This window comes from Antedon bifida, chromosome 9 (genome assembly GCF_963402885.1).
Source record: "Antedon bifida chromosome 9, ecAntBifi1.1, whole genome shotgun sequence".
In the NCBI taxonomy this organism is placed as follows: domain Eukaryota; kingdom Metazoa; phylum Echinodermata; class Crinoidea; order Comatulida; family Antedonidae; genus Antedon; species Antedon bifida.
The window spans coordinates 13,498,408-13,521,627 of record NC_136234.1 but is presented as its reverse complement, the minus strand read 5'-3'; the positions used below and the strand labels follow the sequence as shown (position 1 = coordinate 13,521,627).

The 23,220-nt window shown below is 35.4% G+C and overlaps 2 protein-coding genes and 1 long non-coding RNA gene across 4 annotated transcripts; 2 read left to right on the top strand and 1 right to left on the bottom strand.

The window, feature by feature from the left end:
• The first annotated feature begins 399 nt into the window (after nt 1-399).
• Nucleotides 400-18,361, top strand: LOC144852157 (protein phosphatase 1B-like). The gene is made up of 6 exons (XM_078709902.1): nt 400-462; nt 3,027-4,063; nt 8,901-9,018; nt 10,901-11,012; nt 11,446-11,503; nt 14,915-18,361. The coding sequence occupies exons 2-6, from the start codon at nt 3,218-3,220 to the stop codon at nt 15,044-15,046; spliced, it is 1,266 nt and encodes a 421-aa protein (XP_078566028.1). The 5' UTR covers nt 400-462; nt 3,027-3,217; the 3' UTR covers nt 15,047-18,361.
• LOC144852178 (uncharacterized) lies at nt 12,888-14,191 on the top strand. Its single transcript, XR_013614272.1, has 2 exons — nt 12,888-13,002; nt 13,136-14,191. It is a non-coding gene; the product is annotated as an uncharacterized LOC144852178 (long non-coding RNA).
• A 757-nt stretch (nt 18,362-19,118) lies between the features above and the next one.
• LOC144852765 (putative RNA/DNA demethylase ALKBH6) lies at nt 19,119-23,191 on the bottom strand. 2 transcript variants are annotated; one of them, XM_078710734.1, is made up of 7 exons: nt 23,033-23,191; nt 22,510-22,578; nt 22,025-22,088; nt 21,874-21,920; nt 20,981-21,082; nt 20,174-20,299; nt 19,119-19,435 (listed from the first exon to the last, which is right to left on the bottom strand). In XM_078710734.1, exons 1-7 carry the CDS (start codon nt 23,093-23,095, stop codon nt 19,178-19,180), a joined length of 729 nt encoding a protein of 242 aa, XP_078566860.1. In that variant the 5' UTR covers nt 23,096-23,191; the 3' UTR covers nt 19,119-19,177. The 2 variants fall into 2 exon arrangements, with proteins under 2 accessions (XP_078566860.1, XP_078566861.1); XM_078710735.1 differs by lacking the exon at nt 23,033-23,191 and adding an exon at nt 22,887-22,972.
• Nucleotides 23,192-23,220: the final 29 nt, after the last annotated feature.

Genomic DNA, 23,220 nt, shown 5'->3' with positions numbered 1-23,220 from the left:
TGGCATCAACAACATACTAAAACCGTAACAACATGGACAGACCTACTTTAAATTAGACCACTGGCTGGCAGCCAATTTAACGTGAATATTATGTCTGTAAATAATAAATCCACAAAAACAACTTTTTTTCTTTTGTTCTGAAGTTGAGCTCATACACTCGTTAAAATTGGAAGCTCAATAAAAGTGAGTCATGGTAAGGTCAGATGCAATATGCCATTACATATTTTTTCCCGTTATATCAGAAACTAAAACCAAACCAACCTTTGTGAATTATTGTATTGTTAAAAGCATCCATTGATAAAACACACTGAAATCTATTTTTGAACGTCTCGAAATAGAAGATGACGTAATTTATATTAACCAATAACGTATTTCTAAATGAAGATTAGCCAATGAAATTGCGTAAAAACGAATTTGGACTGCTTCAACGTTCGGGACCAAGAGAAGGTGTTTTAGTTTTCTGTAAGTTTGATTAATTTGAGCCCCTTTTAGTGTAAAGTTGTAAGGGTCTGGGTTACTGTAATTATGAACATTATTTTGTAAGAGTTTGATACATTAATTGTATTAGGTATACTATTTATAGCTTAATCATTCTGTAGGCCTAATCGATGCATAGCAAATAGCGTGCCAACAGCCTCGCCTGCGTGTTCGACAGGCATTACTACTACAAGTAGGCTAGGCTAGATAGAAAAGAGATCGACTTGAAAATGTGTGAAATGCAAACTCCTTTCTAAACTAAATACACCATCTTTTGAAATACAGACTGTTGTTGCACACAACTTTTCCCTCATTTGTTGATTTTCTTTAATATAAAAATGTTGATTGTATTTTTGTAATTTTGTTTGCAGGTCAACCTTTTTTTTGCTTTGTTTGCCCTCCACAAATGGAAAACCTATTTGAACAATTACAGAGTATTGTTCAATTATTTTTGTTTCCAAGATTACGAAATATACTGTTTCAGCAACAATATATACCTAGTAATACTAATCTAATAATAGTATTAACTGGAACAAAAATATGGAATTTTTCAATTAATTTAATCATCCCCTACCGACCTATTAATATCATTATTATGATTTATTTGTTGATTATTTAAAATTGTAATTTATAAATTAATATTATTAGGCCTACTGTAGGCCTACTAATTCATTTAGTAATTCAATTTGTTCATTCAAAATAGTGCCTTCATTTCTTTTTTTTTTATGAACACACATTATTGTCATTAAAACAAAGTGACAAACTTAATAGTTTAATTAATTTGATTTGGATTAAACATTTAAATAAATAATAATAAGAGTCTCAAAATTATAACATTTCGAAAATCTGTATTGAAATAGAAGTATGGTCTAGCTAATTAAAAGTGATCCCACAGACAAATACAGTAGTACCTCACAAAATGTTATTTAATGTGCTTTGCTGATGTAAACTTGTTCATATTGAGAAAAAAAATATCAGTATCTGGAAAAAATGTTACAAATTTAATTAGTGTTTTGAAACGATGTGTTGCTAACCTATTAGAACTCTATACAAAGATACACTTCATCAGTCCTTGTCTTTTGTTAAACCATTGATCTAATTGCAGCAAGTAGGGTTATTTGAAGGCCTTTTTCTTAATCTTCTTTAGTAATAATCAATACTATATCCTCGGGTATAATCCCACTTCTGGTCTAATCCCACCCCCTACTTTATGTCTAATTTCACAAACAGCAATCTCCTGGTATATAGTCCCAGTATTGACTTTAGGCCTCTCTCTAGCCAGTTCAGATGAGTTTTTACAAGAAATGCTTACCAATCAATTTTTACCATGGTTTCCCGGGTATAGTCCCACTCCCCAAAGTTGGCTCAATTTTTGTGTTCTAGGGGTGGGATTATACCATACCAGAGGATATATGGTAATAGGAGAGTAAAATGATTTTTTTTAAAGTACAGTTAAGCCTTATAAATCAATAATGAGCTTTTAAATAAAGCAAATAAACTGTTTTAATACATCAAATGCCTACAGTACATATTTTGTGAATGTTTTTTTAAATTGTTCCTTCTTTCTATAAATTCTTCCCAATTTTTAATAAATGATGTTTCGCACCCGTAATCAATAGATTATGGGCTCTACTTGAATTCCTACCACTTTAGTTTGCACTCAACTGCTGGAGTTGGTATTCAGAGTCATATCGTACTGTATGTACTGTATGATCGAGTACAGTAATCCCACCCCTAGTTCATACTCCAGACTTTTGTAATACATAGTATAGTAACTAATACAAGCGGCAATCTGAGTATTAAATCCCATCCTCGAATTTTTGCTAAATTTTGGTAATCGTTAAAGCTCTGGACTCAACACTATCAAACTTTATATGACATAAAAATGTGATGTGCCCATATATGGTCATATCACTACCATATTTGGGCACATCACATTTTTTTTTGTCAAGCTAATTTGTAGTAGTGTAGACAAAGCTTAAGTACATGGTATTCCATTTTTCTGTAGTATTTGTATGTGTATCAGAAAAATTACTTTCTTTTGAGTGCATACTGGGTTACTGTGTAATGATTTACATCATGTGTTTGTATAACATAACAAATTAATCTGTTTATTCAATTACACTCGTTCTTTATGGTATTTTATAGAATCACACTTATTTTATTGACCTGTAATGAGTTACAGTAGCTTGATCCAATTAAGATTAGCAGCATACAGAAGTGTTTATTTCTAAGCTACATAGAAAACCAATGATGTCATTTAAATAGGAATAGTTATTTATAAATAAAAACTGTTTTTAAATTTGTTCCAAAGATTTGTCATTATTTGCACACAAAATGAACTTTTTGAATTTGTGCAAATTTTATACAGAACTGCCATTTTAAATTTGCATTATTCTTTTTTTTTTCTGGATTTTATTTAAGTTTCAAATTGCTTCCTTATGGCCAATTTCCTATATTGTTATTTACTATAAATGTTCTAATTTGCAGCACGCAAATCTGGGCTATGACTGTACAACTTCCTGGTCATTTTTTTTTTATCATTGCAGTGAAATCCGGAAGACCAGGATGTGATGACCTCATCGTTGCAACTTGTCAGCAACATTGTGAATAATCGGTAATCGTTAGTGTGCGTGTGTGAATGTAAAAAAACACTGAATAAGAACCTGGAACATGTACACAGACCAGTTTGAATAAATTGTGAGATTAATTTAGGAAGAACCCAAACGAATTTGTAAGTATGGGATCGTTTTTAGAAAAGCCGAAAACTGAGAAGGAGAACATGAGCGGAAACGGAAATGGTCTTTCGTACGGCATCAGTAGTATGCAGGGATGGCGTATGGAAATGGAGGATGCTCACACCGTTAAAATCGGCTTACCGTTTAACATGCATGAATGGTCATTCTTTGCTATTTTTGACGGTCATGCGGGGCCGAAGGTTGCGCGGTATTCGGCCGAAAATCTATTGGACGAAATTTTAAATAATTCCGATTTTAAAGGGACTGACCAACAAGTCGAAAAACTAGAACCAACGATAGATAACATTGTAAAAGGTATAAGGACGGGATTTTTAAATATTGATGCGAAAATCTGTAATTGGACTGAAACCGTTCACGGAAACGAAAGAAGTGGCTCTACAGCTGTAGGTGTACTAATCTCTCCCACGCACTACTTTTTCATTAACTGTGGTGATTCTAGGGGTGTTCTCTGCCAAAATGGGGAGCCTGTTTACAGTACTCAGGATCATAAGCCTGGAAATCCAGAAGAGATGGATCGCATAGTCAAAGCCGGCGGTCAGGTCTACTTGCAACGAGTAAACGGATCGCTGGCTGTTTCCCGGGCATTAGGGGATTATGATTATAAATTAGTCCGCGATAAACCAGCTATTGAACAACTGGTGTCTCCGGAACCGACAGTAACTGTACGGGAACGCAGCGACCAAGACCAGTTCATTGTGTTGGCTTGCGACGGCATTTGGGATGTCATGAAGAATGAGGATGCGTGTGAGTTTATATTGGATAGGCTTAAAATTTCTCATGACCTTCAAGACATCTGCAGTCAAGTTGTAGACACATGCCTATTTAAGGTAATGTATTGTTTTTAACAATTTAAGAACCCCTCCTCGGGGTACAACTCCTCCCCACCCTCCCATTCATTCTTCAGTGGATACAATATAAGAACCCCTCCTCAGGAGACAACTCCTCCCCCACCCTCCCATTCATTCTTCAGTGGATACAATATAAGAACCCTTCCTCAGGAGACAACTCCTCCCCTACCCTCCCATTCATTCTTCAGTGGATACAATATAAGAACCCCTCCTCAGGAGACAACTCCTCCCCCACCCTCCCATTCATTCTTCAGTGGATACAATATAAGAACCCCTCCTCAGGAGACAACTCCTCCCCACCCTCCCATTCATTCTTCAGTGGATACAATATAAGAACCCTTCCTCAAGAGACAACTCCTCCCCCACCCTCCCATTCATTCTTCAGTGGATACAATATAAGAACCCCTCCTCAAGAGACAACTCCTCCCCACCCTCCCATTCATTCTTCAGTGGATACAATATAAGAACCCTTCCTCAAGAGACAACTCCTCCCCCACCCTCCCATTCATTCTTCAGTGGATACAATATAAGAACCCTTCCTCAGGAGACAACTCCTCCCCACCTTCCCATTCATTCTTCAGTGGATACAATATAAGAACCTTTCCTCAAGAGACAACTCCTCCCCTACCCTCCCATTCATTCTTCAGTGGATACAATATAAGAACCCTTCCTCAAGAGACAACTCCTCCCCACCCTCCCATTCATTCTTCAGTGGATACAATATAAGAACCCTTCCTCAAGAGACAACTCCTCCCCCACCCTCCCATTCATTCTTCAGTGGATACAATATAAGAACCCTTCCTCAAGAGACAACTCCTCCCCCACCCTCCCATTCATTCTTCAGTTGATACAATATAAGAACCCTTCCTCAGGAGACAACTCCTCCCCCACCCTCCCATTCATTCTTCAGTGGATACAATATAAGAACCCTTCCTCAAGAGACAACTCCTCCCCCACCCTCCCATTCATTCTTCAGTGGATACAATATAAGAACCCCTCCTCAGGAGACAACTCCTCCCCCACCTTCCCATTCATTCTTCAGTGGATACAATATAAGAACCCTTCCTCAAGAGACAACTCCTCCCCCACCTTCCCATTCATTCTTCAGTTGATACAATATAAGAACCCTTCCTCAGGAGACAACTCCTCCCCCACCTTCCCATTCATTCTTCAGTGGATACAATATAAGAACCCCTCCTCAGGAGACAACTCCTCCCCCACCTTCCCATTCATTCTTCAGTGGATACAATATAAGAACCCTTCCTCAGGAGACAACTCCTCCCCCACCCTCCCATTCATTCTTCAGTGGATACAATATAAGAACCCTTCCTCAAGAGACAACTCCTTCCCCACCCTCCCATTCATTCTTCAGTGGATACAATATAAGAACCCTTCCTCAAGAGACAACTCCTTCCCCACCCTCCCATTCATTCTTCAGTGGATACAATATAAGAACCCTTCCTCAAGAGACAACTCCTCCCCCACCCTCCCATTCATTCTTCAGTTGATACAATATAAGAACCCTTCCTCAAGAGACAACTCCTCCCCACCCTCCCATTCATTCTTCAGTTGATACAATATAAGAACCCTTCCTCAGGAGACAACTCCTCCCCTACCCTCCCATTCATTCTTCAGTGGATACAATATAAGAACCCCTCCTCAGGAGACAACTCCTCCCCACCCTCCCATTCATTCTTCAGTTGATACAATATAAGAACCCTTCCTCAGGAGACAACTCCTCCCCACCCTCCCATTCATTCTTCAGTGGATACAATATAAGAACCCTTCCTCAGGAGACAACTCCTCCCCTACCCTCCCATTCATTCTTCAGTGGATACAATATAAGAACCCTTCCTCAAGAGACAACTCCTCCCCCACCCTCCCATTCATTCTTCAGTGGATACAATATAAGAACCCTTCCTCAAGAGACAACTCCTTCCCCACCCTCCCATTCATTCTTCAGTGGATACAATATAAGAACCCTTCCTCAAGAGACAACTCCTCCCCCACCCTCCCATTCATTCTTCAGTGGATACAATATAAGAACCCCTCCTCAGGAGACAACTCCTCCCCCACCTTCCCATTCATTCTTCAGTGGATACAATATAAGAACCCCTCCTCAGGAGACAACTCCTCCCCCACCTTCCCATTCATTCTTCAGTGGATACAATATAAGAACCCCTCCTCAGGAGACAACTCCTCCCCCACCTTCCCATTCATTCTTCAGTGGATACAATATAAGAACCCTTCCTCAGGAGACAACTCCTCCCCCACCTTCCCATTCATTCTTCAGTGGATACAATATAAGAACCCCTCCTCAGGAGACAACTCCTCCCCCACCCTCCCATTCATTCTTCAGTGGATACAATATAAGAACCCTTCCTCAGGAGACAACTCCTCCCCACCCTCCCATTCATTCTTCAGTGGATACAATATAAGAACCCTTCCTCAGGAGACAACTCCTCCCCCACCTTCCCATTCATTCTTCAGTGGATACAATATAAGAACCCCTCCTCAGGAGACAACTCCTCCCCCACCTTCCCATTCATTCTTCAGTGGATACAATATAAGAACCCTTCCTCAGGAGACAACTCCTCCCCCACCTTCCCATTCATTCTTCAGTGGATACAATATAAGAACCCCTCCTCAGGAGACAACTCCTCCCCCACCCTCCCATTCATTCTTCAGTGGATACAATATAAGAACCCTTCCTCAGGAGACAACTCCTCCCCCACCTTCCCATTCATTCTTCAGTGGATTTTTTTTTAAATATATTCTTTTTTATTTGTTATTGCAGCATACAGTTAAACATGATTATAATTCAAATTATTATAATTAATAAATGCAAGACGTTGCATCACTTTACATACAAAGCTTTACATCGTGAAATTACAACTTGTCTTCTAAATCCTTAAGAACACTTAAGTTTAGAGAAGAATTAGCTATGTTAATTTTTAACTGAATTTGATAGTGATGAGACATTCTGAATTGCACTGTGAAGGCGGAAGACATTGATTTGAGAGGTCAATGACACGTTATGGCCCATCTTTTAAGAATCTTGTGAATTATATGAATCACAAAAACCTGTTTCTACCGATATAATTAATAATGTACAATATCGTGCAATATCTAGAAAAACTTGTTGTAGCCTCATCCTTGTAATTTGGAAGTGCAGTACTAGGACAATTGTGACTGTTGTCAAACAAACCCAACAAATTTCAGGCCACTGAGCTTTTTAAGGAAGAGACCTTTATGCTGACTATCCTGCTTTTAGTCTCGTCTATTTTTTTGGGTCTACAGTAGATCCAGACCTAAGGGTAAAGGCTTCCATAAATTTATTCATTTTTTATATCATATATGATCCTCTTGTGTAATCCCACTTCGTGTCTTATCCCTCCCCTACTTTATGTTTGATTTCACAAACAGCATATCCCTGGGTATATAGTCCCAATATTGACTTTAGGTCTGTAATAATGGGCCTTTATCTAGCCAGTTCAGATGAGTTATTAATTTTATACAAGAAATGCTTACCAATCATTTTTTCCTGAACAATGGTTCCTTTGGGTATAGTCCCATCCCCAAAGTAGGCCTAATTTTGTATTTAGGAGGGTGATATTATACCAGAGGATATACGGTAATTGGAAATGATAAAAAAATGATAGGAAATCTGTTAGAATGAGTAAGAACATTTAGTATTATAATTATACAGTATGCAAATGATGTATACAACATCACAAAAATAGCAAAATACAGTAAATGATCTCAAATTTGATGTGTTACTTTTAATTCATTATGTTGATTACATTAAAAATGGCCACCTTATTACGATTCAGGTGATCAATTTAAATGAAATAGCCACTGCAGCGCTATAAACATGTTTGACCGTTTCAACTGGACAAAACATGTTCACTGACCGATTCATCCTTATCTTAATGTTTATTGCCTCTTACACAAACTCAACACTAAACCAGTCTTATAGCAGTTGATATTTGATTGAACTGTAAAAAGAAAGGATCCCATTTCTATTGGATACAGTAAAACCTCTCTTTTAGGACCATATTCAGGGGACACCTCTATATTAAGTGAGCACTTTCCTGTGTAATGAACTGCAATATATTATTGATTATTTATACTTTGGTCAACCCCTATTCAGGGGACAATTCTGTATTAAAGGAACACTTTATTGTTTCTCCCCTTAAAACTGTAGGTGATTTTACATGTTGTTATTCATATACATAGAAGGTATCTCTATCTATACTGTATTATTTTGATTATAATATAACAATATGATTTTTGTTATTGTACAAACTACAGTACAAGCAATATGTTATTCATTTATTTGACAGACATAAGGTCTGGAACTTAATAGACAATAAAGTCCTATAACTCGCAAGCTAGCCAGCATTACAAAAATGATAACATTTTGTAAAACAAATTACATAAATAAACAAAGATATATACGAAAATGATAACAGTAACATTTTGTAAAATAAATTACATAAAATAAACAAATGTATGAAAATTATAACTTTTTGTAAAACAAATTTCATACATAAGCAACAAAAAATATATACAAAAATGATAACATTTTGAAAAACAACACATAAATAATTTAAACAAATAATAATATTGACTGTAATTATGTATGATTATAAGATAAAAAGTAATGTACTGAAAAGCTATTAGCACTTGCTTGCGATATTAGTATTATATTTTTTAACACCTTCTCTCATAAAGGTAAGATAGATGTTGTTACAAGTATAAATAATGATATTGATAATATAATATTTAAAATTGTTATTGTATTGTTGTACAGGGTAGCCGAGATAACATGAGCATAACATTAATAACTCTAAAAGCTATCCCAGAAGTCTCTGAAGAAGCTATTCAAAAAGACAAAGAATTGGATGAATGGTTAGAAAAAAAGATAAAAGGTGAGAACTCATTTGATGAAGTTTACACGCGGGTTACTAGAGAAGCCAAAAATAAGTCTAACAAACCTATTCTAAAAACCAATAGATGCGCTGAATATTTAATAACACAATATAAAAATGACTCCAAATTAATGAGGCAAGCCATGATTCAACGTTTCGATCTTTATTTGATCATCATCATCATCATCAGGAATGATGCCTCTCATTTTTTGGAGTCAGTTTTACTGTATACTATGTTACTTAAACCAATTCAGATAGTTGCTGATTTTATACACATTTATAATTTTGTCATCAAAAGTGATGTCCTCCATCTCCCAGAATGTGCTTGTCGTGACAAAACACAATTAGTGTATGGTAGTTGTTACAGTATATCACCGTTTTCATAAACTTTATCATCATCATAAATTGAAATCTTGTAATTAACCACAATGTCATTCATTACTATTTTTAGAATTGCCATTGCGACATTATTACAACATTATTGTCATCGTCCAGCCATTATCACCACTGTTTGTGTTTAATAATCACCACATCCATATCAACATCATTATCATCAACCAATATCATCATTAATCATGACCTGTATATCAAGAAATTACTACTGTTGTACTGTAATTCTTGCTTTTGTATTGTCATTAAATATTAAAATTTGTATAGGACAGTGTATCCTCATTTTTTCAAACATGTATGTCTATGTTGGAAATAAATTACATTTTACAATGTTCTGCTTTAGAAGGCAATTCCAATTATGACTTTTTAAATGTCAATTTGAAGATTTTAATACAAAAATACATTCTACATCAATTTAGTTGTCAATGTTAAGCAGTGTGATGCTTTAACATCAGCACAATTACATGGGAACCGGCAAATGTATAACATTGAATAGAAAAAGTACTGCTTGTATGTAGCTTTATTAGTTATGTAAAATATGTAAGGGATATTCTGTATAAGATGTATATACAGTATCTAGGCTATGGTCTAGAAAAATGTACATTACTAGTTCATACACTGTAGTATAATTAATAAGACAAATCCTTTACCTACTTAGTATATATATATATTAATATATTGCATGTTGTCTTGGTCATAGTAATAATAATAATGTCAATCTTTAATTATTACCCATTTGATCAAACACGTATGGACAGCTGTCATAATTATGCAGGTAGTAGTAGTAATCGGCGTAATTGTGTTTGCCCCTGTCAGGTACAGTGGCGTAGTAACGCATAGGCCTCGGGCATCTTTAGCCGTTTTCGACATATTTTAATGTCTGTTTTTTCCTCCGGATACTGCTCAGGGGCCCATAAGCTCCGGGGCCCTGGGTTGAGCCAGTGAGCGCTCATAGCTGTTACGCCCAAGGGTCAGGTACATATTTACACCTGGTTAGAGAGAGGCAAACATAAGTAAAGGACACAAGCAATGTGACAATCATTCGTCTCAAACTCTCAATTTCACGATCAGTCCAATGCCTAACATGCTGCACCACATGCAGATAGTAAAACTTGATTCCCACTAGGAAGGACAAGGACGTAAACGTAACGCAAGCATTGTTAACCAATGACAAGCGACAGTTCGAATCATCCATCACTTGTGATTGGTCAACACACTAACATTGCGTTACATCTTTGTGTTGCGTCTCTAGTGAGAACCAAGCATTAGGCTAGGCCTTTCATCTACAAATATAGTAAGCATGCATGTGTTGTTGTCACTGATTGTATTTTATATGCTATATTTGGCATTTTAATCAATTGATCCCACAGACCTTTATAGTGTTTGTGATATGCCCACTAGCTATGTATTCAAACACTGATGTCTGTCTTTTCTTTGTTAAAAAAAAAGGAAAAACTCAAACAGCCTTTTGTTTATTTTTTGTCTCTTTCAGAACTATTTGACAATGCAGGAAATAAAGAAGAAGTTGATATACCTTATGTTCTTCATGGCATCAAAGAAGAGGATATTGGCCAGTTTCCCCCTGGAGGTGGACTACAGGCTAAGTGAGTATACCTGTCATTTAATTGATGTACTGTACGTACAGGCTGTAACATGTAAAATCATTATGTTTTTGTTCGTACTGTAGCCTAGATTTACTATAAATGTTATGTTGAATCCACATCAAGGTTGTAGGCTTGTTTTGGCATGAGTAGGTATACACCTTAAGATATTCCTATGCTCTGTAGGTGACTTGTTTTTTAATTGGAAGCTAAAAAAAATGTAGTGTGCAATTTTCTAATCCAATGCCTCAGCACTCCTAGCCTGCACACTTTCTCATAAAAATGTACTTTCTAATTCCAACATTTTGATTAATGTATGTATGCATTGTTATGAAATTCAGTACAAAATCAGAGACAATTGAACATTGAAACTAAATATTGTAATCATACTCATTTTTTTTCTCTTCCTTTTGTGTTCATTATGTGCATTATTTAGACGGATAAAGATTGAAGAACTCATGCAGAGCATTCATCCTACATACAAGAAAGAGGAGGTAGGCTCTATCTGAACCATCCTTACCTCTCTACTTAAACAAAATCATTGTCATAACCCACCTACCATAGATGTATGCAAATATAGCCAGTCCTGTCTGTGATTGGTGGAATTTCCTCAGAGTGGGAGATATTAAAAAATCAGGAAATATCCGTCAGGAAATGTATCCCATTTCTTTCCATTGTTGTTAACGATGACAGTTCCTGGAATTTGTTAAATTTATGAAATGGAAAAGTAATACATCAGTGTATTAGTATTAGTCATTTTGTAAAGTGTTATATAAAGATGAATATTATAGCTAAAATATTCATATGGTTTAATGAATATTCATATTGATTTAATGAATATTTAATAGATATTCGCAAAGGCTGCTTTACCAATATAGTCAGTGGCAGTGTTATTCAGACGATAATGTTTGAATTGACATTTGAAATGGAATATAGATGCTTTTGTTGTGCCATCCCAAATTCTCTTCAGAAGATCAACCTGAAAATATTAACCATTAGTTTATTGTACTTTTTTGATAGTTGTTTATTACTATAAAATTATTAAAAATTAATATATAATTTGAATGAAATATGAGGAATATTCGAAAACAAATAAAAAAATTCATTTTTTAATTTTTTATCATAAACTTTATTTTAATATAATTAAAATACGTCTGTCAGCAGCCATTTTAAAGTTGTCTATGAATTAAAATTTAATTTCCATTGCATTGATAGATGTAATTAACTGTAGACTGTCTTGTAACTATTTGTTAATATTTATATCTAAAGAAGGGAGAAATATTAGAGAAATACAATTTATTCAATAACATTCCATAAAAATTAGTCTAGGTTTCGACATAGAGTATATTTTTTATTTTACGATTTGTTGACACAAACAATAACAGTTATTCTTTTATTTAAATACATTCTTTTACTAAAATTTAAGTATTATTGGAAATTCTATGCAGTGCTGTGTAATTTTGGCATCATGTCGTGCAATCAAATAGTCCATATTTTTGCTCGGATATCAAGCCTCGGTCCAAAAATGAGCTGCGGAAATATAAAATCTGTATAACTTTATGTGTTTACCTTATACACTTATACGCCTGGGTGTATAACCTTATACACCTGGGTGTATAACCTTATACACCTGGGTGTTTAACCGTATACGCCTGGGTGTATAACCTTATACGCCTATGTGTATAACCTTATACGCCTGGGTGTATAACCTTATACATGTAAGTATATAACCTTATACACCTGAGTGTATAACCTTTTAGGTGTATAACCTTATACACTTGGGTATATAACTGTATACACCTGGGTGTATAACATTTGGGTGTATAACTTTATACACCTGGGTGTATACCCTTATACACCTGGGTGTATACCCTTATACACTTGGGTGTATAACCATACGCCTGGGTGTATAACCTTATACGCCTGAGTGTATAACCTTATACACATGCATGTATAACCTTATACACCTGAGTGTATAACCTTATACACCTAAGTATACAACCTTATGCACCTGGGTGTATAACCTTATACACCTGGGTGTATAACCTTATACGCCTGGGTGTATAACCTTATACACCTGGGTGTATAACTGTATACACCTGGATGTATAACCTTATACACCCGAGTGTAAGGTTTGGAAGTGAAATACTATAGCAGCATAGGAAGGAACCACCAGACAATAAGGCACCCCTTCTATATCGGCATATTTTTCAAAATTGAATGATGTATGCGAACGAGAGGTTTTTGTGCGTAGGTGTAGCCCACTGGCCACCCACATTTGACGCCAGGCTCCGATTGCAGAGTCGATACAACTAACCAGGGTAGCTAAAGTACATAATTTTAAATTCCATATGCTCCACGAACGTACAGGGTGTAACATGTGTCGCTGTTTAAGAATTATCCGCATATCTTACCAGGTTTACTGCGAACAAGCTGCATCCCAGTTATCAAAATAAGTGATAAAATTTATCATTAGGAAGTTAACAACATTGATAAAGTTTTAGTGCAATTTTGGTATAATATCCAATTTGTTTGTGTCACAGTATGAATTGTTCATTCTTTAATATATTAATGACATTTTCCTTTTGACCGTTGCCTGCATGTGTGACAATGACACACCTGCATTTGACATCTTTACATTCTTTGTATATTTCACGTCACCTCTTCTTAAACAAATAATTTACAAAGTGATTTTTCAGTTTTTCATTTGATGCTTTTTAAAGTTGTTGCTATTGAAATACTTGTATTACATGGGATCAAAAGGCTAAAGAAATGAAGGGTAATGAATATTGAACGTTTTACACTAATTGGTATGATTGGCATTGGTTACTACAGTACTGGTCAGAATTACGGCCTGATAAATAAAAATATATCCATGATGCGGCCACTACATTGATGCGTCAAACACAATGTACTGCATGTGTTTTGATACAAACCACACATGCTGCTTGCAGCATACAGCAAACAAAGGCCATGATGATTAAATACACTTTTCAATGTACCACCTCACCACAATTGTGGAATTTCTTGTAGAGGCGGAAGCTTTCTCAATGCTGAAGCCTTCCCAATGCTGAAGCCTTCCCAATGCTGAATTCATAGAATTTCTGTAGTCTTTACAGCCATGTTTACAAGTGTTATTATTATACAACCAAGTTATTTGAATAAAGCAAATTTGTATTGCATTGAGTGTTATTTGTTACCATTTTTTAAGGCTTCCCAGACAGATATAAACAACATAATGTAATGTTAATTTAAATGTATTTTTACATACAGTAATTGATTTTACAGCTACTGTAGATGTCAAATTTATAGTCACATTTTTTCAATACAAACAAATTTTAGACCTTTTCGAGCTGGGCTCACTTTATTTAAACTTACACTCTTCATTGTAGCTTTTAACTGCCATCTTGTGAGTGAATATCATTTAATTACCACCCGATTCCCAGTGCTGTATCTGCACATACTATCTATTTCCGAAGTATCATAGGAATATTTGGTGATACAGCATCATATGTGGTGCCTGTATCATGTAAGGTTAGGTTAAGAATTAGGTTACTATTAGATACATGTGAAACACATGTGATGTTGTATTACCAAATATTCCTATGATACTTCGGAAATGGATACAGTACCGAGAATCGGCTGTAATTACTGTAAATGCTTCATGTTTGTTAGCCTCTGTCGTATGATTCCCATGGTACTACCTTCTGGTAATTATATTAAGATATCATCATTTTTTTCTTCAAAAGTTAGAACAGTTCTTCTGATTTCATCTTCATTAGCTTGTTTTTCACTTTCCTATTCCCGCTTCGAAAACTTGCAACGCTTTTATTCATTCATAAAATGAGCATGAACAAATAATGTCTTCAGAAAACGACAAGATTTCTTTTTTGACTTTTTTGCAGGGTCTTAGTGGATGGTTACCTTCTATCCTACGGAGGGTTCCCGATGAGGGTGAGTTTAATGAGGAAGGGTTGAATGAAGAAGGGGGTGGTGGGGAGGAGGAGGAGGGGGAAACTGGAATGCATGCTTCTTAGAGTCTCCCTCTTGCATTTAATTTCATTGAAGTTCCCTAGTATATCTAGCCAGCTTGTACAGACTGTTTAAAAGCAAGCTGATGAAGACAAGAATGAAGATGAAGTCAGAAGATTGTAATTAATTATTAATTAATATTAGGAATGAATAATTAGAATAATTGTAATGTATGAATGTAGTCGATGTGTATAAAAGGCCTCAGAGGATCGAATTTAGTGTTTAGGTTTTGGTTGCACTCTTATTACTAAAAGTTAATGATGTATTAAATTTGTCTCCATAAGAATACTCTTGCTTTTTTCATGGTAAAACATTTTTTCAAGACAATTTAGAAATTCCAGCAACAATTTTAAATTATTGAAATCTTAAAAAAGATTTTAAAAATTGCATCGGTCCATATGTAAACCGCAAAACGTAAGGTTATGTTCACACCAAAGGTGTATAGACGCGGATAGTTTATATACCGTAGAGCAAATCGATGAGATAGAGTGACGCTTTATATTATTGTTTCTTCCTTCAGGATGCTTCTTGTTATAGGAAATGTAACGCTCAATTATGTCGTCATCGTACGCTAAAATGGTACACTCCACCATAATACGATTTAGCTTTGTAAGATACAGCATCTGCACAGATAACTGCCGCCTGTTTATAATCTAATCTAATTAACCTGATCATTACAAAATGATTGAACACATTTATGTCTGAGTGATAAACACTAAAAATCAATTAGAGATTTTGACAGTTATGAGGCAGATTTTTATGCCACAGCCTCCAGTCAGACTGATGAGTTCTTAAATAAAATATTCTAAATCTAATAAAGAAACTATATAGTACATAGACAATAAACCCCAATTGTATCAATGCTGTATTTTATTGCAGTCTCGTTCTCACAATATGCGCAACACCACTATGACGAAACAGAGTGGCGTATTGTTGTTTACTGTAACCCGTTTCGATGACATCACTTTTACCACATTTCCAATATTTTGCTAGACCCGCTGGACCCTAGACGCAACATAATACTTCACAATGTTCCTGCAATAAATACTATAATGCTCTGGTTTTCAAAAACATTGTGCCCTAACGGCTTTTACCATTGCAAGGTTTTACACTATCTTTTATCTTAAAAAAGTATATTTTATTGATACATTTGTACATAGCTATAATGAAGCACACTACTTTAGTATTTCTTTGTATATTTTCCTCCATGTAATTGAGAGACATTAATGAGTATTTTTTTTAGTGGTAAATGGGACCAATGAGTGAGCTTAGTGTTGGCAGTGTGTGAACTGGTGCTAATGTTAGCTTCTGTATTTGGGACGAATGAAGGAGTAACGCTACGATGAATAATAAAGAAATATTCAGGTATTGAAAGCTCAGAGGAATAAATAGGAAAGGGATAATTTGTGAATGAGTAAAATAATGTTTGTGATTAGAACTGCATGGCTATGTAATGTGAAAACAATGAAATAGTAATACTAATAATACCAAACTAAATATCGATATGGTATGTACCTTCCTATGCATTAGCATATTTGGTATGGTAACATGATGTACCATGGTACTACTACCGTACATCATCAGGTATGGTAACATGATGTTTAATCATGGTATGGTAACATGCTATGGTACACTGTAACATGTGGTGCATTGTTGGTTTAATGGTATGTCCTATGATGATACCTTGATGTTGATCATGGTACAGTACCACCGTACATCATCAGGTATGGTAACATGATGTTTAACCATGGTATGGTAACATGCTATGGTACACTGTAACATGTGGTGCATTGTCTGTTGGTATGTCCTTAGTATGAGGTATGGTTCTAATATTTATTATGATTGGTAACATCATCATGGCATTGTAAAACAATACCATGTTGAATCATGGTACATCACCATGGGATGGTAACGTGGTAGCATGATGTTGAATTTTTGGTAAAAGGTATAATATGGTTATGCAATGTTGCAGTTTATATGTAATTGTGTTGTGTAGATAACTCTACTTTTAAGTACAGTATTTTATACACAATACAGTAGTGCCTTTAGTGGAAGTGTACTCAAATGAGATATTCATAAATATATTAGTGACCTTTCATTTTTACGACACACCACTAGACCGTATCAAGCAACTATCAAGTAAAAAAGTCGGAATGATTTTTAACTCGTAGTTGTGTGGTGCATCGTGAAAACGAAAGCTTACCAATGTTCTCTCCAGGAAGAGACCCAGTCACCATGATAGTCATGTATTAATGGATGGGCTACAGTATTTGTAACAGTATTTGTATTGCAAGACTTTCATGAACTCCCCTTTTTAAACGCCCATAAATTCCATCATGCGAGAAAGTAAAGCTACCTAACTAAATAATTTATGTCCCTACTGATAAAAATTGATTATTAGATATTAATAGTGATTTTTTTTGTAAAAGTAAAATTTGGATAGAATTCTCAATGGTTATAGGACAATGCATGCAGTTACTGCAGTAACTTTATTATTTCTACATGTTACAGTATTGTGATTTTTACTGCAGTAATAATGAAACAGTGCATAGTAGAATTACTGCAGTAATCATTTAATATTGAAATGGTATATTGATATGACTGATAAAATTACTGTAAAAGTGTATTGTTCTTTGCAACCAATTGCTAAAATTATTTGTTAGCCTAAACGTCCTTGGCTGAAAGTAATTGTAAAATATGTTGACCGAATATATAGTTAGATGAAGATGTATATAGTTGTACTGTATGTAGTAAAGAGTTGAATGTTAATGTTATTTGAAATCTTTCAAACTGGATAGAGAATTTTAGCAGTTGCAAATTCTTCCTATAGTGTCGATTGGCACTTTTTTGTTTAAGTTACCCAGCAGGCTACCTCTCCCATACACTTTATGCAATTTTCAACCCTGCTATGCAGTGTTGTTGAAAAGTGTACTATCAAATGGAATCCTGAAATGTGAATTACAATACCTCCTGTAATATGTAAATTATTGAATATATTATTCAAATTACAAAAACAGCTATACCTGTTTATTTGAATTTAATGAAACCATGATTCTGTACTTCATTCATATTTTGTGATTGTTAATAATAATTAATAAATATTTACTACAGAGACCCAATTACATTTTACAATAGACTTTTACCTGCAGTGCATTGCGATTTATTTTTGTTATGAGATAAAAAATAACCCGATGATCAACTTCTTTGCTTTATGGTTTATACACACAAGCATACAGATATGTTATAACTGCTTTATTTTTTTGTAATCAAATTATAGTTTGAAGAAAAATTTGTTCAGAATAAAGTATTCTCAGAAATTATACTAGAAATATTGTGGTCTTTCTTTAGCTGAAGCATTACCGTCTCAGCAGAACATCTTTTCAAGGCTCAGCAATTGAGTTGCTATTTGGTGTTAAACACAAAGTATGCTCACTAAGTATGTAGCCTTGGTGGGGTCCTTCTGGTGGTGAATTGGGCAGTACACCGAGAGACGATCCATTTAATGTGCACATGAACCATGTTGCACACGGACCAACAGCTTAATGTCTCATCCGAAAGACGGTGTGCTATCTACATTTATTTCATTTAATCAAGTTAGAACACACGGAGAGCAGTGATGGGATTTCGAACCATGGTCCAACGTAAACATATGGTCTTTCAAGGTTCAGTGCACAACAGTGACTACTACCAGTTTAGTCGACTGTGCTATGTCACTCTTGTGAGAACCCATTGGTACACCCATATAAGGGACACTTGTCGAATCCCAGAGGTGGTGGTTTAATGTAATTTTATAATATAATTTAACAAGCAATTTTGATCATTTAATGGATTGTGGAACTGTTGTAACTCAATTTCAACTCTCAACTCGGAGGCCTGAGGCCTCTGGTTTAGGAACCATAAGTGGCCCTCCAACTCAGGCATTTTTAGTTATTTGCGACATATTTTAATGCCTGTTTTTTCCTCTGGACACTGCTCAGGGACCACCCATAAGCTCCGGGGCCCCTGGGTTTAGCCAATGAGCGCTTATAGCCATTACGCCACTGTGTAAGCAAATACAAAGTAAAATGCACACTTTTAATTATGTATATCTTTATTAACAATAACTTTTTTTAAGTGTCAAATTATTGTAGTAGGTGTCACCGCTTTCCAAGACGTATTTGAACTGGAAGAACTTTTGGAACATTTCTTATAGTAAGTGAAATTCTTCTTCCTCGCTCTAAAATGTCTCCTGATTTTTTGCCGCACTCTTCCAAATTTTTAACATTCTCAGTCAATGTATCTTGCAATCTCTCATCAATTCCATGTAAATATAATTTATACATATCTGCTGTGAGTAGTAATAGACTTCTTGGTTCAAGTAGTAGAGAAAAAACTGGTTGTTTTGCTGGTGTTGTCTGTAAAATATTAACAGGCAGATTTGATTATAGAAATTAAGCGTGGTTTCCACTAGAGACGCATTGACGTACTCGTAACGCAAGCGGGTTGAGCAACGATAAGCCACTGTTCAAATAATCCATTACTTATGACTGGTAAAATCACTTGCGTTACGTTACGTCTTTGCGTCGCTAGTGGGAACTAAGCTATATATATTTTCGGTATTGTCTGTAATAGTGAGCTTTCTTTTCAGGACGGTAAATGAAGGATGAACTTTCAATGACCAAATACAGTCAGGATAATGAACAGTACAGTGTATACACCCACTTATATGCATGCACAGGTAATCTTTTGTATAAATTACTAACTACTGGTTGCAACGAAAAATGATAACAATAAAAAGGAATTAGACCTTACAGTATTTACAAAAATTCAATATAGATTTGCATGCTTAATATTATAGTACTGGTGTGGCACCCGATTCTCGGTACTGTATCTAAATTCTGTATCTAAATGTCTGCAGTATCATAGGAAGATTCTGTAATACAGCAAAACATGTTCATCACCTAGTATCATAAACATAATCTTTAACCTAAACTTCCCAGCACTGACAACTGGGTATTGTGTTGGCGTCGGCCCAGTTTAGGCTATAAACATGTAATTGTGTGTATAGCAAAATCTACTAATTAGGTCCTCATATAAAAGCCCGTCCAAACCCGACCCAAAGGGGTGGGTTTATACTCGTGTCTAATAATTACCATGGTTTGGTTTTGGTTCTCATTATCTACTTGTGTATCTTGATGAGGATAGAAATCCAACAATGTGTGTGAACCCAGGTTAACAGTTGATATGACCGGATGGAACAGAGGTCCATCTTCATGTGGCTGAAAAAAATAAAACCACTGTGTGAATACAGGTTAACAGTTGATATGACTGGATGGAACAGAGGTCCATCTTCATGTGGCTGTAAAAAATAAAACAACTGTGTGAATACAGGTTACCATATGAATGGATGGAACAGAGGTCCAACTTCATGTGGCTGCAAAAAATAAAACCACTGTGTGAATACAGGTTACCATATGACTGGATGGAACAGAGGTCCATCTGCATGTGGCTGAAAAAAATAAAGCCACTATGTGTGATTCCAGGTTGACAGTTGATATGGCCGGATGGAACAAAGGTCCATCTTCATGTGACTGAAAAAAAACCCAGTGTGAACAGAGGTTTACAGTTGATATGACCGGATGGAACAGAGGTCCATATTATACTTCATTCACATGTTTATATTCAGTAAACATTCATTTTCACTTGTTTTCCATAGCTTACCCTGCCTGCAAGAATTTGGTAGTGCCAAGTGGCCTATTCCTATTACAGTATTACTTTTGTTTATAGGTAATTGCACACACATGTGTGTATGTCATTCAAATGTTATTAATAAATTATATGTACCATATCTTAATATTCAATAACGTTTCATTGTTTATACCTCTCCCTATAATGCAAATATTTGAGAAAGAGAGAGAAATAAAGATTCTTCATTTACCCCTGTAAATTGTGTTTCTTACCATAATACCTTGTCCCGGCTCATATTCATTTATTAACACATGATTCGGTGCCTTTCCAAAAACGCCAAGTGCAACAATTTTCTTAATTATTGTATCCAACCACTAAGAAACAAATAAAAACATTTAAGTTTACATCACATCACCCTTTATCTCTCAAACATTAATGCAAACTGGGAAAGATTTAATAATATTTGTCTTTAGCCATACTGTTTTGTTTTTCTTTCATCCTAAATTAAGTTTCAACCTTCCTAAAGTGAGATTAGGCTTAATACTGTATTTCAAACTTCCGTGGTTGCTAACTATGGTAGTTTTCACACAATCAAAGCTTCATTAATAACTGAGCTGGTCTAATTGTTTCATACTGTAATTTATGGATGAGGCCAAACACTACCTTGTGTGTTGGCTATTGGCACAGTCGACTATGCAGACAAACAATATCTTGTGTGTTGCCTATTGGCACAGTGGACCATGCAGACAAACAATATCTTGTGTGTTGGCTATTGCCACGGTCGACAATGCAGACAAACAATATCTTGTGTGTTGGCTATTGGCACGGTCGACCATGCAGACAAACAATATCTTGTGTGTTGGCTATTGGCACAGTCGACCATGCAGACAAACAATATCTTGTGTGTTGGCTATTGGCACAGTCGACCATGCAGACAAACAATATCTTGTGTGTTGGCTATTGGCACAGTCGACCAAGCCTTTGCTGCCTTGGATCTTGCGGCTTTAATCTAATCGGCACAGGGAATGAGGCGCATAATAGAAAACTTGTTTACATTAAATGCGGGGCTGATTGTTCCAATAGAAAATAAAATATATGCATGCACACCATTGGAACAGTTGACCGTGCCAATAGTCGCTTCCATAATTTAGCATATACAAAGTACCTGTGGTATTTTTTCTCGCACCATTCCTTTGGGATGTGGGTTTCCTCCTAGGGAAAACGAAGGCAAAATTTTAATACTGTAATTAATTATATCACATTGTATCTTTAATGATTTGTTTAATATCAGTTTTTGTAATTGATTAAACATTTACCCCATTGCTGTAGTCTTCGGTTCAAAAGGGTTGTCCACTGTGGTTTTGGAGTTCCATAATATACCTAACAGTAAGTAAATAAAGCAATACAGTTTACAATTTATTGGCCTAGTAAACTTGTACTGATCTCTTTAGAACACGGTGAGATTAGGAATCTGCCTTCCATGCTGTTCTGCGAACACTGTCCATATTCGTCTTTTTTTAGTCAAGGTACATATAAATCATGGTGAGAATGTATAAGCATTTATGTGCAATAGACCAGCTTACAATCTTATCTGTTATAGAAACTGTAAGGTTGATGAATATTAGAATGGGAAATTGTTTAATACTATGGGGTGGGGGTACAAATAAAGGTCTGCTTCTAACATATGAATAGTCCAACAAAATTAGTACATCATTTCATTCTAGCTGTCACAGGTTCTGGTCTTGATTGGAGAGAAGATTCTGACAGTGTTACTGAGAATAAATATTAATAAAATAAATACCTGATGTTGCATATATTTTTCTTCCTCTGGAGTAATAAAGTTTGGAATATAGAATGCTTTTGAAGGTACCTGAAAAAAAAACTAAATTTAATATTTGCTTATTTTCAGCACTGTTTACTGTGCCGATAGTTAATATTTTGCACTTTCAGCACAGTTGACTGTGCCGATAGTCAATATTTTTTGCATGGAGGCTATGAGCATGGTCAAAACTACAGTATGGCCAACCAATTTTTTTTCTGATCAGCATGGTTATTGTGCGTCTAATTTGTGTTTCTTTTTTTTTAACGACCAACCAGTTGACCATGTCGGATGCGAAGAGATAGCAACTTTTTAAAATAGAAAAACAATTATTTTAAAATAATGGTTTATTTTGTAACCAAAAATTCTGAATCAAGGAGGATCAGTATAGATGACACAGTCATAATGAATTTTTGGAGGGCTATACCGGCTAGCTAACTATGCTATTTAGGAGCCTAGTAGTAGGTAGATAGGGTAGGCCTATACTATACCAGTAAATACACACCCCTTGTATGCAGAATTGTTCAATGTCATTGTATGCAATATTTTTCTCGACTTCGGTAGACATTATGAAATAAAAAGACAATTTTTTATTTTTTGTTTACAAAAATGCACTACTACAGCATTGATCATATCCAATCCATTTTATCCGATTAACAATCCATACGTTTTAAAATAATAATAAAATATAAT